The sequence below is a fragment of the Moschus berezovskii genome, chromosome 20 (genome assembly GCF_049115385.1).
Source record: "Moschus berezovskii isolate FMDL1 chromosome 20, NW_MosBer_1.0, whole genome shotgun sequence".
Lineage (NCBI taxonomy): Eukaryota > Metazoa > Chordata > Mammalia > Artiodactyla > Moschidae > Moschus > Moschus berezovskii.
Window position 1 is genome coordinate 41,426,960 of NC_142479.1, and position 17,592 is coordinate 41,444,551.

The 17,592-nt window shown below is 48.8% G+C and overlaps 1 protein-coding gene across 1 annotated transcript in view; it reads right to left on the bottom strand.

The window, feature by feature from the left end:
- MYH13 (myosin heavy chain 13) overlaps positions 1-17,592 on the bottom strand; it is a 65,439-nt gene that overhangs the window by 22,898 nt on the left and 24,949 nt on the right. Inside the window, exons 19-33 of the mRNA XM_055398484.2 lie at positions 16,445-16,581; positions 14,969-15,224; positions 13,001-13,243; positions 11,217-11,393; positions 10,003-10,148; positions 9,806-9,896; positions 8,220-8,609; positions 7,290-7,416; positions 7,086-7,204; positions 4,860-5,056; positions 4,319-4,502; positions 3,772-3,937; positions 2,951-3,075; positions 1,465-1,773; positions 1,180-1,383 (exon numbers count right to left, since the gene is read on the bottom strand). Coding sequence (XP_055254459.2) covers positions 1,180-1,383; positions 1,465-1,773; positions 2,951-3,075; positions 3,772-3,937; positions 4,319-4,502; positions 4,860-5,056; positions 7,086-7,204; positions 7,290-7,416; positions 8,220-8,609; positions 9,806-9,896; positions 10,003-10,148; positions 11,217-11,393; positions 13,001-13,243; positions 14,969-15,224; positions 16,445-16,581 — 2,871 coding nt within the window. The remainder of the gene's footprint in view (positions 1-1,179; positions 1,384-1,464; positions 1,774-2,950; positions 3,076-3,771; positions 3,938-4,318; positions 4,503-4,859; positions 5,057-7,085; positions 7,205-7,289; positions 7,417-8,219; positions 8,610-9,805; positions 9,897-10,002; positions 10,149-11,216; positions 11,394-13,000; positions 13,244-14,968; positions 15,225-16,444; positions 16,582-17,592) is intronic.

The window sequence follows — 17,592 nt, forward strand, 5'->3', positions numbered from 1 at the left end:
ATCTAAAAATACCAAACCATAGAAGACTGATTATATAAAAGTGTCATAATACACAACTAAAATGGACTACTTTTCTGCCATTAAAAAAAACTGTATCATAGAAAATTATTTTAAAATATAGAAATGTGCTTATGACATTATTAAATGAAAAAAATTCACAAAAGGATTGATGACATTTACCAAAAAAAAATCATATTTAGGTATAGAAACAAGAGTCTAGAATAAAAGATCCCCAAATGCTAACAATATGGTTGGTATTTTTCTGTTTTTTGGCTTGTATTCTCTAGTTTTTAAAGCAGGGAAATTTTTTTGGAATTCACTGATGGTCCAATGATTAGGGCTTTGAACTTCCACTGCAGGGGGCAAGGGTTTGATCCCTGGTTGGGGCTTCCCTGGTGGCTCAACTGGTAAAGAATCTGCCTGCCATGTGTGAGACCTGGGTTCTATCCCTGGGTTAGGAAGATACCCTGGAGAAGGGAACGGCTACCCACTCCAATATTCTGGCCTGGAGAATTCCATGGACTGCATAGTCCATTGGGTGGCAAAGAGTCAGACACAACCGAGCAACTTTTGCTTTCACTTTCTTGGTGAACTAAGAATCCACACGCCATGTGGTACGGCCAAAAATAAATACATAATACAAGGAATTTTGTAACTTTCTTAAAAATAATCATTTCAGAAGATGATCCTAATTATCTAAGTGTGCGTATGTGTTAGCTGCTCAGTCATGTCTGACTCTTTGTAATCCCATGAACTGTAGCCCACCAGGCTCCTCTGTCCATTGAATTCTCCAGGCAAGAATACTGGGGTGGGTTGCCATTCCCTTCTCCAGGGGATCTTTCTGACCGAGGGACTGAACCCAGGTCTCCCGCATTGCAGGCAGATATTTTACTGTCTGAGCTGCACGGAAGCCCTAATTATCTAAGCTTGCGGCTTATACGTTACTGCATCTGTGTAGCCTTCTCCAGCCCCTTTATGCAATAATTCGCCCTTCTTTATCTTCAGATAAAAGAAAGCTCAGCCATCTTCCATCTAGAGACAATGTTATCCCAAGAACTAAGCCTAATGAAAGTTGGTCTTGACCACTAGCCTGGGAGGAGCAGTGGGAACTCCATTCCATGGAGCCTGGACCCCGCCTGACCCCCGGGGTGGACCTGAGTGCAGCAAGAACGGACTCACCTGGGAGTGAAGAAGCTGCACGCGGTCACTGGCGTCCAGCAGCTCCTGCTCTGACAGCTTTCGGGTCCGCTCCGTCTGCTCCAAGGCCACCTTCATCTCCTCCAGCTCCTCCTGCAAGAGGCTGTTCCTGCGCTCCACCATGGCCAGCTGCTCCTTGAGGTCCTCGTTGCTCCTCAGGGCATCATCCAGGTGCAGCTGGGAGTCCTTCATAGGGAAGCCAGGGGTGAGACGGGAGCCCAGGGCAGGCTGAGGTCCCGCCAGGTCCCCCATGGGCCGCCCACTCACCTTGAGCTGGCCCTGGACTGAGCGCAGGTGTTTCTGGGTCTCCGCCACCTGGCGGTTGGAGTGGCCCAGCTGAATCTCCAGCTCATTGAGGTCTCCCTCCATTTTCTTCTTCAGCCTCAGAGCATCATTCCTGCTCCGGATCTCAGCATCCAGTATGCTCTGCGTGGCCTCTGCTGCCCGCTGACTGTTTCTTTTCAGCTGCTCGATTTCTTCATCCTTCTCAGCAAGCCTGCGGTCGAGTTCAGACTTCACCTGGTTCAGCTCTAGCTGGACACGCAAAATCTTGCTCTCTTCATGCTCCAAGGAACCCTGATAAAAGCAAAGGAGAGATTGGGAGTGCTGGGGCAGCCACCTTCTGGAATGAGGTTTTTCATCCCCATCATAATAAAATGGGTGCTGTTAGGCTCGTTTTACAAATGACTAGAACAATGCTCAAAGAGGTCAAACGGTTCGCTCCCAAATTGTGACTAGTGCTGAAACTAGAACTGAAACTTTGTTATAAACAAACAGCCTTATGTCTTGAGTACAGAGCATTGCTTTGAATTAGTAAAAATTGGATTACTGTGTCTTTGTAAAAATCAGTTCAGTTCAGTTCAGTTCATTTCAGTTGCTCAGTCGTGTCCGACTCTCCGCGACCCCATGAATCACAGCACGCCAGGCCTCCCTGTCCATCACCAACTCCCGGAGTTCACTCAAACTCATGTCCACAGAGTCGGTGATGCCATCCAGCCATCTCATTCTCCGCCATCCCCTTCTCCTCCCGCCCCCAACCTTTCCCAGCATCAGAGTCTTTTCCAGTGAGTCAACTCGTCGCATGAGGTGGCCAAAGTATTGCAGTTTCAGCTTTAGCATCAGTCCCTCCAATGAACACCCAGGATTGATCTCCTTTAGAATGGACTGGTTGGATCTCCTTGCAGTATAAGGGACTCAAGAGTCTTCTCCAACACCACAGTTCAAAAGCATCGATTCTTATAGTGACCATAAATCAGGAACCTACCTTATCTCTAAAAAGAGAAAGAGAAATTGTTCTCCTGTTACCCTGAGTCGTGGAAATTTCCCTAGAAATGTCTCAACCATCTGGCCCACACTGGCCACCATGGATGATTAAATTAGGACATTGCACTCTTTGGGCCACATGGAATTCCCAGTGGCCAAATATGACTGTGCATAGCTCTTTGCTGAAGCTAAGGCATTTGTAGCTGGCTTTCAGGATGTTTGGTGATGGAGTTCTTGCTTTCTGAGATGTTGAAGACATAAAAACAGGTTTATTTATTCAACAGGGAAAATATTATATGATGGATTAGAGGACATGGAGGAGTCAAAGCAGCAGGACACAGCTGCCCTCCCCAACCCCACCGTGGGGTGGGGGCAGCTGAATGTTCTTTTCCTCAAAGCTCCAGTGCCTCCTGGCAGGAAGGGCGCCCAGGGAGCATGGTCTAGATCCCTTCTGCAGTGCTCTGTGCTCCATCACATCCCAGGCACTTACCTCCACCTCTTCTAGGGCAGCCTGGAGGTCTGACTTTTCTTGCTCCACCTGCTTCTTCGTCTTCTCCACTTCCTGAAGATTCTTGTTTGTTTCCGCAATCTGCATGGTTAAGTCGGAAATCTCTTCTGCAAAGGACAGGCTTGATTTAGGCTATTTCCACAGGTTCTGTTTGATCACACAGGATCAAATTTTGCCAGGGAACTGAGGGACTGGCAATTCATGCATGACATTTATACAGGAAAGAACAAACACAGTGTAGCCTTTTGGGGGAGGTGTCGGTAAGACAGAGGTGTGTGGCCTCACCCGGAGGGGCAGAGGGAGGAACAGCAGAACACTGTGTGACCCTGCACCTTCACGCGGTCTACAAAATGGTCGTGGAGAGGACCAGGGAGGAAATCATGGAGAGTATGCATAGAATCACAGTCTCGGAAATAGAAGGGGCTTTTGGGGGCATTGGGTCTGGTCTAATTTTGTAGATCAGGAGTCTGAGACCCTAAGGGATTTAGTGTCAGACCCGAGGACACACAGCCACGTAGAGACAGAATCCACAGAAGATCTGTTCTCTAGCAGTGTAGGGAGCTTGGCAGCCCACGAGCCATCTGTTCTTGAGAACGAGGCTTGGCTGCCACTATGCCTTCCATTGGTGGAGTTTGGGTCTTGGGGTCGCTGATTAGATGTGAGGCTTTTGTGGGGCAGTGAGAAGGAGGCAGCTGTGGCTAAGTGGGGGAGAGGTTGCTGGAAGAGAAGTGGGGACTTTCACACCCCTGTGAGTGGGGGAGAGAGCTGGGGGCTCGCTTACCCCTGCGACGGGCAGTGCTCACCTTGCAGATTTTTATTCTCCCGTCTCAGTGTCTCTAACTGATCCACCACCTCCTCGTAGGCGTTGCGTATCTTGAAGACTTCAGTACTATGAGACCTGGACTCTTTCTGAGCTGCTTCCAACTCAGCTTGACTCTCATCCAGTTTTTGTTTCCACTCTGAGAAGACCTAGGAGGTGACAGAGGGACCCGTGAGGAGCTGAGAAGGCCAGAAACTGAGTCATGTTAACAGTGAGTCATGTCAGCAATGCCAAAGTGAGACCCTCCCATCTTTAGAAACCAAAGAAACAGGGGGATTCCCCAAACTCAGGGGTTCCAAACTCTGATATTGCTACAGAGATCTGCTGTATTCTGAAAGATATGCTGGTCTCAAAGGAATCTGAATTAACTTTGATGAAAAATAAAATTCCTTTCAGAGGGACCATCATAAAATCAAGAGACAGTGCAAAGCCCCAAACTCTCCACTCTGGAACTGATGCTCTGGGCACCTCCCCCTACCCCAAAGGTGTGTGCATTCACACATCTCTTTCATCGAGTGATGGGGAAGGACCTTATCGAAGTTCCTCTGCTTCTTGTCCAGGCAGGCACAGGCAGTGTTGGCCCGCTCCAAATCCAGCATCAGATCATCCACCTCTCCCTGGAGCCTCTGCTTGGTTTTCTCCAAGGACGCGCACTTGGAGCTCACAGCCTCTGTGTTTTCCTCTGCTTCCTGGAGCCTCTGGGCCAGTTTTTTCCTAAGAGGATCAGACCTACTGTTGCTGGGAAAGGTGGACTCTTTCAGAAGTAACTATCAGATCAGGAGGGAATGGAGCCATCTATAAAGGACTGGAATTTGATAAGACCAAGGCCTAGAGTTTGATGATTGGATAGGATCTAAGTATCATCTGAAGAATCCCAAAATGTTTGGTGGCAAAGCAGTCACCTAGGAGGGGCCAAGGGGACCAGAATGGACAGAACCCAGGGGGAAGGGCACGGAGCCCCGGTCTGTGTGCTTAGGAAAACTTGAAGGCCTAGGGAGGAAGACAGGGCCTGTCCCCTGTCTTCCTTGTGTCCCATGGTCGTTTCTCCTACTGTAACCTGGAAGCCCGTACTTGGCCTCCTCCAGCTCCTCCGTGCGCTGGATGGCGTCCGTCTCGTACTTGGTCCTCCACTGGGCCACCTCGCTGTTGGCCTTGGACAGCGCTCTCTGCAGCTCGGCCTTGGCTTCCTGCTCCTCCTCGTACTGTTCCCGCAGCAGGTCACAGTCGTGGCGGGAGGACTGCAGGGCATGGGCCAGGGCGCTCTTGGCCTGCGGAATCACCGTGGTGACAAATTGCAAAACCGTTTGGTCATTTTCCAGGGTGAGTAATTTTGTTTCAACCAGTGTTTCCCAACTTGAATCATTCACTTGCTGCCTTCACAAACTTAGCTGGAGCAGCATAGCTCCTGTTCCATTTACTTCACTTTTTAAAAAGTAGACTATTATATTTAAGTGGAAAATCATTAACACTTGCCGCAAACAGAAGGTAACCGAATAAATGCAATGGAGGTAAGACAATGTTACCACCTTCTAGCTAAGTACTTTGCAGCTGTGACCCTGTGTCCTAGTCCTACTCTCTTGTGTTTTGATGAGGAAGATGCACCAGTGTTAGACGGTATCCAAATTGAGGGGCTTCCCTCGTGGTTCAGTGGTAAAGAACCTGCCTGCCAATGCAGGAGACTTGGGTTTGATCCCCGAGTTGGGAAGATCCCCTGGAAGAGGAAATGGCAACCCCTCCAGTATTCTTGCCTGGGAAATCCCATGGACTAAGCAGCCTGGTGGGGTCACATGAGGTCACAAAGTAGTCAGACACGACTCAGTGACTAAACAACAACATCCAAATTGAGACCTTTTTCTTATTTAATCAGAATAATTGGAGGAGAATCAGAAAGGGATTCATCTTCTCACTACTTAATGGAGTGTTTTGGAATACTGTGACCATGAAAACCCCAAAAGTATATTCTGGTGTCATCAGGGGTTTGTGTCCCCACCCGGGGCATTCTGACATGAGCTGTGCGGTTTCCACGGCTCTGCCACCTCTTCCCAAGCAGAAGCGGGACATGCCTGAGGCCTCCATCACTGACTTCTACCTGGTCGGGAGGAAATTGGTGCTCTCATCGTAATGGTCACAGAACACTTTCTGGTTGGCCCAGTGCAGTAACTCATATATTTGCATCCTTTTAAAGGCACAGATTGGAGAAGGAAATGGCAAGCACTCCAGTATTCTTGCCAGGAGAACCCCATGGACAGTGGAGCCTGTAGAAGGGCTACAGGCCATGGGGTCTCAGAGTAGGACACGACTTAGCAGCTGAACAACAACAACAAAGACACAAATAAACAACAAACTTCTCCCAGGAAGGAAAGCTTAGCTCCTTCTGTATCCTGGCCAAAGGACAGCCTTGCTCCTGGAAGAGACCTTCTCAGGCTCTGATTCTCTCCACTCCCTCTGCCCCGCAAGTCCCCCAGGGACCCCAACCATAGACTAGAAAGATGGGAGACAAATACAGCACTTTTCTTGTTTTTTAGGAGAGGCAGATGGAATTTGCTGGAATTCCAGAAGAATGCCCTCTAAGTTTTAGCTGGCACATGGCAACCTCAGAACTACATATATACAGTTTTGGGGACTCTTGGTTTTCTGTTTTAGTTCTCTAACACACATCGACAACATTTACTAAACACCTACTGTGGGCACTGTTCTCCTGTGGCTGTAACTACTGTTAACTACTACAGTGGGGAAAAATAATTCTTGCCCTCTAGGAGGTGAGAGATTAGTTGGGGGATGTGAATTATAAATATCTTGATATTGACATCAAGAAAATGATGATGGTGTTTGCATTTATGCAAATGTCCCAAGGGTGCCCCCAAACCACCCAGCCTTTTGGAGGAGGGGGTTCTTACATGTAGGTGTTGTGGTTGGTGATACACAAGGGGTGATGGAGGAGCGAGAGGGGGTGGAATGATCGCTGGGCAGAGCAGGAAGATGCACACAGGCAGAGATGGCCCAGCTAGTACAGTGGTGGGGGGGGGGGCTGCCCCTGCCTGGGGAGGGCAGTTTATCAGCCCCTCCGCTAGGGAACAGAGGGGCTCCGAGGGTGGAGCACCCTGCTAGAATTTTCTAGCTCTGAAGAAGGAGATCCAATGCCAAGGTTCTGGAACCTCCAAGAATATGTTTCTGTCCTACTACAAGGAAGAGAGGAGCAACATCAGACTTCATGACACAGCACTGCCCTCAACCAGCTCCGTGGCTTCTCAGGTCCTACCCGACTCTGCCTTTCTAGACAGAGGCATCCATCCTTACCTTGGTTTCTTCCTCCAGCTGCCTCTTCAGATCCTCCAGCTGCTGGGTGAGGACCTGCTTGCCTTTGGTTAGCTGTGAGATCAGAGCGGCCTTCTCTTCCACTTGGTGGCTCAGCTCCCCTGCAAGCAGATGTGGGCCCACGCCAGGGTTTGGACCACCCTCTCCCACGGCGCAGTGGGGCCCCGGGGCCCTGCCCATCCTCACCATTTTGGGTCTGCAGCCTTGCCTGCTGCATGTTCAGGTCATGGATTAACTGTGTCTGTTGGTCATCCTTGGCCTTGATCTCATTAAACTGGTCTTCCACAGTCCGGCACATTCTTTCCACATTACTCTTGGGAAAAAAAAAAGTCAACATGAATGGGAAAAATGGATCCTGGTTTCTCAGTATCAAATCTTTTGATAGTTTAGCTTCAAAGTGGGGTTGCCACTTTGAAGAATCTGCCTGGCAATGGAGGGGACTTGGGTTTGATCCCTGGTCCAGGAACTAAGCTGTTACATGCTGTGGAGGAATTAAGCCCACGTGCTGCAACTAGAGAGTCTGAACATCACAACAAAAGACTTTGTGTGTCACAAATAAGACTTGACACAGCCAAATAAATAAATGGGCTTCCCAGGCGTCACTAGCAGTAAAGAACCCATCTACAGGAGACGTAAGAGACCTGGGTTCAATGCCTGGGTTGGGAAGATCCCCTGGAGGAGGACATGCAACCCACTCCAGTATTCTTGCTTGGAGAATCCCATGGACAGAGGAGCCTGGCAGACTATAGTCCATAGGGTCACAAGACTCAGATGCAACTGAAGCAACTTAGCAGGCATGTACCCACAAATAAATAAATAAATAAAAAAGAAAACGGGAGATGGATTGGATGCGTTTGGGAAAGACTGGATGAATGATGAGATCTTGAGTTGTAGCAGATCTACCCAGTTGAATGATGAGATCTTGAGTTGTAGCAGATCTACCCATTTGAATCAGGGCTCTGGTGACCTGAATGAATTTGGGGAGCCAGAAGCAGATGGAAGTGGAGAGAGTATTACCATTCAGAACAGGCAGTGAGTTGCAGGCATGGAACTGTACCCGCTCACCCAGCAGGTGGATGCTGCCTCGCCTTTGCAGAGAGCAGAAGCATCAGGTACCTTTGACTTGGAGACAGTCTCGATGTTACTGGCCATGTCGTCGATCTCCATCTTCAGCTCGCTCTTCTCCTTCTCCAGCTTCTGCTTGACCCTCTGCAGGTTGTCGATCTGCTCCCCCAGCTCGGCCACGCTGTCTGCGTGCTTCTTCCTCAGTGTGGCTGCCGTGGCCTCGTGCTGCAGGGTGGCCTCCTCCAGGTCCCGGCGCAGTTTCTGGAACTCCGCCTCCCGCTTCTTGTTCATCTCGATCTGGACCGAAGTGGCCCCGCTGGCTTCTTCCAGCCGCTCGCTGATCTCCTCCAGTTCCCGGGAGAGGTCCGCGCGCTGCTTCTCAATCTTGCCTCTGAGCGTGTGTTCTGCTTCCACCTCCTCCTCCAGTTCTTCAGTGCGGGCCTGGAAGGGTCACTGGGTCAGGAAGGTCGTGGGAGGTTGGGCAACAGCCGCACTTTGGGGAGGACATGGTGGTGAGGAATGGGGGTGGGCTTCATAAAGTCAAGAATACATTATAGCATTAAATCCTTGGAAGAAAATTGGCCACAATCTAAGTGCCCGTGGTCCAGGAGACCACAAAATAGTAAGATGTCCACTCATGTCTACCGTGGACAGCTCTGCAGGATGCATTGCTACATGAAGAGAGCAACTTGCATAATGATAGTCTCCATATAATATTTTAAATGTATATATATTTTTGTATATATATATATATATTGGTCATGCTGCATGGCTTGGATAATCTTAGTTCCCTGACCAGGCATCAAACATGGGCCCACAGCAGTAGAAGCACTGAATTCTAACCACTGGACTGCTAGGGAAGTCCCCATATACATATATATTATGTAGAAGTTTATACATATACATATTTATTTAAAATTCTTGTTCCTTTTAGGAAGATCCCCTGGAGGAGGGCATGGCTATCCATTGCAGATCCATTCCAGTATTCTCCCTGGAGAATCCCATGGATATAGGAACCTGGAAGGCTACAGTCTATGGGGTTGCAAAGAGTAGACATGACTGAAGTGACTTAGCATGCATGCACGCATCTCCTATATATTTTTCTTTGTGTCTTTGTACATAGATCCATGTGTACAAAAGATCCAGAGGATGCATTGGATTTCCGAGAAGATGGAAGGACACTGGACTTAGGGGTGGTGCTCAGAGCACCCTTATCAATAATATTTAGTCTGTGGGTAATTTTAATTATCTTCAAGAAAATCTATTTATATGCAACTTAGACAATTTGAATATTAACTTCAAAAAAATGGACGGAGATTCTCTCCAGCTCCAACAGGACTAAGACAAAAAAGCAGCAAAAGAAACCTGGGGATGAGACTTCCTTGGTGGTCCAATGGTTAAGAAAGTGCCTTGCAATGCAGAAGACTCAGGTTCAATCCCGGGTCCGGGAACTAAGATCCCACATGCTGTGGGGCAACTAAGCCCACACGATGCAACACAAGATTTCCTTTGCTGCAACTAATAACCAGTGCAGCCAAATATATAAATATTAAAAAAAAAGAAACCTAGGGGAAAGTGCAAGGAGGGGACCCTGATACAGGGATTTCCAGTCGGTGGGGAAGGTGTTCACACGTTACCTGCAGTTCTTTAATCTTCTTTTGTAACTGCAGACTGTGAACTTGTTCGTCTTCAATTTTGGTCTGTAGCTGACTGATTTCAAACTCCTTCCTGCAAATAGATAGGTTTATATATTTAAAATACCCGAATTATGAGCCCTTCAAAGGCGCAAGTTAGCTTTCGGGCTCAAACACAGAGGTGAACATGAAAAAGCTACTTCTTCAGTTTCTCCTCCACTTGCTGCTTGTCATTTTCTAGGTCCATGATGGACTCCTGGCACATCTTCAGGTCTCCTTCCAGCTTCCTCTTTGCTCGCTCCAGGTCAGCCCGCAGTTTCTTCTCCTGCTCTAAGCAGCCCTCCAGCTGGGAAGACACGGAGGGGGAGGTTGAGATTTGCCGGGAACTGAGCTTGCCTCTCAGCAAGGGCAGAGTCCCTGGGAACCCGCAGGTGTGAGCCCTCGCCTCTGCCCCAGGAGGGAGCATGGCCCCCTGCCTCCTCCCTCTTCTCTCCTCTGGCAAAGGCTGGATCCCCCACTGAAGCCTCTGAGTGCCTCTTTCAGCTGATGCCCGTTTGGCCTATCCCATATACCATGATGGAAACATGGCGCTGGGGGATGCACACTCTTACCCAGACAGAACACAAGGGGCATCTGTGGGAGGGCACTGCACCGGCTGTGCCTGTGAAGGTCTAGATTGTATACTATCAATCGCCTCCCCTACCTCCACCATGCAGCTGTGGGGAGATTTAGGCAAAGAGTGTGTGTTGGGGGGCGGTGAGGGAAAGGAGTTGTTGGGGAGGAGGACACCTGCTCTGGCCTCAGGACAATTGCAGCAATCTGGAAACATTCTAGCCACGACTGGGAGTGAAACCTTAAAGCTTCAAACCTGGCTCTTATATCAAGAACAAAAGTGTAACGTGATGCGGGGGTAGGGAGGGCATGGATGGTAGTTTTTCAGGCCACCAGTGGAACTCATTTTTAACAAAGTTAGAACAGGATTGGAGCTGTTGGAACCCAAGGACCTACAAGTGGATGCTAATAATGATGACAGTGATGCTGCTGCTGATGGTGATGATGGTGGTGATGGTGGTGGTGATGGTGGTGATGGTGGTGGTGAGGATGATGGTGATGATGTTGGTGGTGATACTAGCAGATAACATTTTACTGAACACGCTCTATGTGCTAAGCTTTCCATGAAAACTCTAGGAGGTAAAGCTAATTGAATCCCCATTTCACAAGGTGGAAACTGAGGCTTCACAAGTTTAAGTGGCTCACTCAGCATTCCACATTTACTTGGAAGGGGATGAGATCTGAACTCAGAGACTCTGACCCCAGAGTCGGAACCCTCCGCCCCTGCATCCTGTGTAGACCTCCTCTTGTCTTTGCTTCTGCAAGTCATCAACATTGGGGCATAGTAATGAAATATCCTCACGTCATCTGTCTGCTGCTCCAGCTTGGTATTTATTTTGATCAGACCATTGACTTTGTCTTCTTCAACCTGAAGATCATCCAGTGTTTGCTGGTGGGCTTCCTGCAGAGATTTCTTCTCTCTGGTCAGTTTGGAAATGTTTTCTTCAAGCGCTGTCATTTCTTCTGAAAGATTCTTTACCTGAGAGAGTATATCACCAGATGAAACCGGTTCAAACAATTAAACCAGAAACTTCCAGCAAAGGCTATTGATTTTTTTTTTCTTTGACTTTCTCTTTTTTTGGTTACTGCTTCTTTTCCTCTCCAGCAGGTGCCCATGGTGTTGGCTGCATCATCCTGAAATTGGCAGCCTCTGGTGTTTTTCAGTCCTCACTGGCCTATCACAGGGCCCTTTAGGATAATTTTTTTTTTTTTAAAGAGGACATCATATAGTACACAGAAGGACATTATCAATGCAAATATGCTGCCTCCAAAAAACAACACATCAACCTATACTCATCAGATTATATCCATGGGAATTTATTAGCTGGCTAGGGTTTAGAATGAGACAGGAAGGGGAAGAGGAATAGGCAGGAGGGGCTATGTAGGAAAATCCAGGATGGGCAGTCCCCTGTGTCAGGAAGCAGGGCAAGGGCACCAAGCATGGAGCTTTAAAGCATTAAATTGAACTTTTTCCCCATGTGCAATACTCTTCCAGATCAGAGGTTGTTAATTCCTGACCTATGGGCCAAATCTGGCCACATAATAGTTTACAACTTTTGAATAAGTTGTAAACATTGGGGGAAAAAATGAGATTTCACCTAAAATCTGGATGTCTGATTTCTCAAGGAAAATCAGAAGCTCTGGCCATACAGTGTTCACATCCCCACCTGGCAACAATTGGCTGGCACTGGGTCCTGGCTGCCACCTGAGGGCAGGGCAAGTGCTCTCCAGTTTGCCACAGTCCCCACCCCTCCCTATCACCCCCCTATCAATGCCCAGTTGTCCATTGGACACTGCCTTGAGTCATCTCTACCTTCCTGGCAACAAAGATGGTGTGAATCACGGATTGTATTTTCCATGTTATTTTGTGTGCATGTAAGTTTAGTCTACATGAATGGCTTCATGCTCTATATTTCATTTTCTTCCTTCGTCCCCACACTCAGCACTAGGTCTTTTACATCCATCTCGTTGTCCCAGTGGCTGTGTGATACACCCTGTTGTGTGTCCTCCACGTCTCACCTCTCCATCCCACAGGTGGACCCTGATCCTGCCTCCAGCATCCATCCCCCCCACCACGAGACATGCTGCCATGAGCCTCCTCATACATGTCCTCTTATGGACCTGGCAGAAGAACTCCTTGGTCTGTATACCCAGAAGCAGAATCCCTGGGTTGAAGGATGCATGGATTCTTAACTCAGCTAAGAATTTCCAGATGGCTTTCCCATAGGCTGCATTAGTCTGCATTTTACCAGTAATGCATGAGGGTCCCTGAACCTCTAACCTCCCTGCCAGTCCTTGGTGTGATTCAGTTTTCTGCTTCCTTCACCATCTGCCTCCCCAAGCATCTGCCTGGCTCTGTGGGCACGTTTCTTGGCTTCCCTGTGCCAAGTGCTTCTCCTGAAGGATCTCTTGCTTTGTGGAGGAAGGGTTGGGGCTAGAAGCTTGTGGTGTCACCAGGCAGGTAGCAGGGCGAGGGACGAGCCCACGGGTTTAAGAACAGGGCGGAGGCGGATTCACTCCCCTCCCACTTCCGGGCAATTCCTTCCACACCTGTCTCCTCTTGGGAGGAGCGGTGGGGATGCCCACCTTGTTCTCCGTGGCATGCTTCTCCTTCTCCACTTTGGTCAGGGTCAGCTCCAGGTCGTCAATGTCTCTTTTGAGGGAGGAGCATTTATCTTCCAGGTTCCTCTTCTTGGCAACCAGTTCAGAATTTATCTCCTCCTCCTCTTCCAGCCTCTCGTTCAGCTCCTTCACTTTGGCCTCCAGCTGAATCTTGCTTTTGATGAGTCCCTCACACCGCTCCTCGGCATCCATCAGGTTTTCTGTTTCCTAAAAAAAAAAAAACAAAAAACAAACACCAAACAGATCATTGTTTTTTCTAATTTATTTTTTGAAGGATAGTTGATTTACAGTGTTGCGTTAGTCTCTGCTGTGCAGCCAAGTGATTCATTTATACACAGATTCACATTCTTTTTCAAGTTCTTTTCCATTATAGTTTATCACAGGATGTTGAATGCAGTTCCTTGTGCTGTACAGTAGGACCATGTTATTTACAGACTGTTGTCTTTTAATCAGCCTCTTGACCAGCCCCAGAGGGAAGGGCTTTACCCTCCTGAAGCCCATTATCTGGACCAAGTTAAGGAATGGGTCATCGCCACACACACACGTATACACACGCATACGTGCACATGTGCACACATGTATGCACACACTCGTGTATATCATCCAAATGCTTTTTTTTTTAGCCACTAATAGTGTCATCTACTTAACAGAAATTCTCAAGCAAAGGCACATGTAGCATTTGTAAAGCCTCTGCAAATTTGCCACATCTGGACGCCTGGCCATCTCTCTCTTCCTCCTACACGAGTTGAAGATCAACTCATCCACTCTGTGCTTTGACATGCTAACTAATATTTCCCAAACTTGACCACCTTTTAAAACCCTCCACAGCAAAATGCGTCTTACGACTCCTGAGGCCTGTTTCCTTAAGCCACAGAACAGAAAACCCTAAATAGACAGAAACAAGTGATTAAATATGTACATTCCCCAGAGGGTTCTGCAATGAGTCTCTTGGAGTGGCCATGATTAGCTGATTATGTTGTTAAATGTAAACAGATTATATCCTCTCTTACTCACTTCCCAGCATTGTGAGAACTTGACACGCATTTCAAGGTAATGGATGAAAAGAGTCCAGCAAGAATAGCCTTCTGCGTTTACTGAACATGTCCTGTGTTACATGCATGAACTCATCTGAGCCTCCCAGCTACCCTAAGAGGTGAGGCGCTATTGCTGTGCCCATTTCACAGTTGAGAAAACTGAGGCACAAAGAAGCTAAGTCACCTGCCTGAGGTCACACAGCTGCCAAGTGGAGGATCTGGGATGTAAACCCAGATATCTGGTTCCAAAACTTGTTCTTGTGCTCACCGTGCTTGGGAAAGAGAAAGGGGAGGAGGAGGTACTGTGCACGTAAGCTAAAGGCAAATGTACTGAGAGTTTATTAAAAAGAGCAAACACTAAAAGTCTTGACTCTGTGAAATGAGACCATTTCGCTGCCAGAGTGTTGTGTATTAGATATACAGCTTCATTTTCCCTATATCTTTGAAAATATGCATATATTTAATTTTTAAAAATGTTTTTATCTTTAAATTTTTTGGCTGAACCACTCAGCCTACAAGAGCTTAGTTCCCTGACCAGGAATTGAACACTAGGCCATGGCAGTGAAAACCTGGAATCCTAACCATTAGGCCACCAGGGAACTCCCAATGATTTAGTTACATGATTTTTAAAAAGACTTGGCACATCACTGACAGATTTTTTATTATGACAAACACATCCCCTTCATGCCCACAGCAAAATAACATCTGACTCTGCTGTAGAAGACAGGGAGAAATAAAGTGAGCAGAAATTCACTTTGCAGTGTATTGAGTTCGCAAGCCCGGGCTGGCCTCCTTTTTACTAGCAGGGTAGTGATGTAATGCCCCACAAGCCCACTGGGTGGCACCACTATCTCTTGAATAAACTGATGGATCCTCCTGGCCTTGGGGAGATACTTACAGACTGGACCTGCAACTGGAGGTCATTCTTTTCCTGCAGCAGGGACACCATTTTCTCCTCCAGTTCCTTTCGGCGAGCCTCAGATCTGGCCAGTTCTTCCTTGGCTCTCTCAAAGTCTTCCTTCATGGTGGCTATCTCCTTCTCGGCCTCTGCGCTCTTCAGCAGGGGCTTGATCTTGAAGAACAGGTTCATCCAGGGCCAGTGCTTGACGTTCATAAAAGATCGGATGTTGTACTGGATGCAGAAGATGGAGTCCCTGTGTATTGTTAGGACTGGGGTTAATGGACCACCGCAAGGTGCTGTCTCCACCCCCCTGCCCCCGTGGGCCCCAAGACCTTCACCCTTATCGATCAGGTGGGAAGGAGGTACAGCTTGGCTGTACCCATCCCATGAGCTCCAGAGTCTGTTCTGCAAACAAAGAGGAGAGGGAACAGCATGTGCAAATTTGGGAGGTGAGAGAGGTCCCATCCACCTGGCTTCCACCTCCACCACCCTACTGAAAATGCTCACCCTAAGGTTGTCAGTCTGAGCAAACTCCGGGAGGTAGTGAAGGACAGGGAATCCAGGGTATCAGGGAATCAGGGGGAAGGGGTTCCAGTGAATCCCCACACAGGACTGGCCCACTGTGCTGCTGTTCCTCCTGTTGAATTACTGAAGGACTGAGGCCCTTCAAGCTTCAGTCAGTCCCTTCCGTCCTCTCCCCCATCATTTGCTTCCTAATTCAGGTCCTGTCGTCTTCCATTTGGACTTCTGCTGCAGCCTGCTCTTGGCCCCTCTTGTGCCATCAGGCCTGCTCTTCTTGTGGCTGCCAGTGACCTCTTTGAGTATGTGTGTGTTTTGTTTTATGGCCACGCCGTGTGGCAAGTGGGATCTTACTTCCTGGAACATAGATCATACCTGTGCCTCCTGCAGTGGAAGCGTGGAGTCTTAACCACTGGCTTGCCAGGAAAGTCCCCCAGGTGACCTGTGTGAGCTATTGAAACAAATCCGATCCTCTCGCTTGTCTCCTCCATGGCTCCCCATCACGTGGAAGATTTAACCTGGGCTCTTCAAGGTGGCAGGTGGGGACCTCCACTGCCAGCCTCTCCTCGCTCCAGCCAAGTGACCTGCTTTTGCTTCTCCCAACCCCCAGGCCACCCTTCCTCCAGCCGTGCAAAGCCTCCTTTGGAAAGCTCTTTCTTTTTTGCTGCCCTTTCATGCCAACCCCAGCCCCCAATCTGTCCACCTGGCCCTGAATACAACTGACACTACGCTTGTCACAGGCGTGAAAACTAGCCGAGCAGGTGTCTGCTTCCCACTCCTCTGTGGGCTCCTGGAGGCCACGGCTCATTTCTGCATCCCCAGTGTCAAGCAGGGGCCCCAGCACAGAACTGTGGCTCAGTAAATGTGTGACAAATAAGTGAACATCTTAAGACTAAAGCACGAAGTGATGGTCAGCTCCAGGGAGGAGGGTGGGGAGGCGAGGGCTTGCATCACCTCCTCTCCATCATCTTCTTGAACTCCACCCGCATCAGGTAGCCCCGGCATAAGGCCTGCGTGCGTGTCATCAGGGTCACCAGCTTCTCGTCCCTCATCTCCTCCAAGAGGCCCAGGAGTCCAGCTTTGAAGAATACCTGTGTGAAAGGAGAGATGGGCCCTGCTTCATCCCCAGCCTGTGCTCTCAAGGGGGGCTATCTCTGTCTAGCCCCAGCCCTTGCCTTCAGAGCCCTGACTTGGGACTAGCAGCCATCTGGCTCCCAGGACTCTGTTTCTGGGGGCTGTGTTCTCTGCAGGAGCCCCGCTGTGTCCTGCTCCAAGGTATGTTCCAGGCCCCGCTGACCCAGGCAGACAGATTCTGATGGAGTTCATGTGCAGGAAGCAAGGATGGGGCAGAAACATAATCACAGATGCAGACCAGGAGGGACTCACAGATGCCTCTGCCTTCCCATCCTCATCCTCCAATCTCTCCGCCCAGCTGAGGAGGTGGGTCCCCCCCATCGGAGCCTCTCCCTGCACTGCCCACACCTGCAGGGCTTCCTCTGCCCCTGTGATGTTCCCGGGAAGCAGGGCACCCATGGGGGCTGCAGGCTTTTCCCTAATGGGGTTGATGGTCCCCTGGTCCTTTTCAGGACATGGAGCTTTATAGTCAGGCCAGGATTTGCATCTGGCCTTTGTCACCCACTCTCCATGTGACCTTGAACAAGTCTCTTGTCCTGTTGGAGCCTCCCAGTAACCCCATTAGGTAAGTACCACCCTTATCACCATCAGGTGATCTGAAAGATTCTGTCACATGTGTATAGAAGGCATGTCACAGGTCTCAATACACACGTGCTCAATAATGGTGATCATTTCTATTGGTTATAATTCTTCTCAGGACCTCATGCTCCCTGGAATTCTGTGTTCTCTGATCTCTTGGACTCCTTCTCCCCTTTAGGGGCGCTCATTCTCTGCTCCTGTTGATTTCTTCTTTTGCTGCTGGGGTTGGGGCTGCTACTGCTAAGTTGTTTCAGTCGTGTCCGACTCTGTGCGACCCCATAGATGGCAGCCCACCAGGCTCCCACCAGAATCCCCTGGGATTCTCCAGGCAAGAACACTGGAGTGGGTTGTCATTTCCTTCTCCAATGCATGAAAGTGAAAAGTGAAAG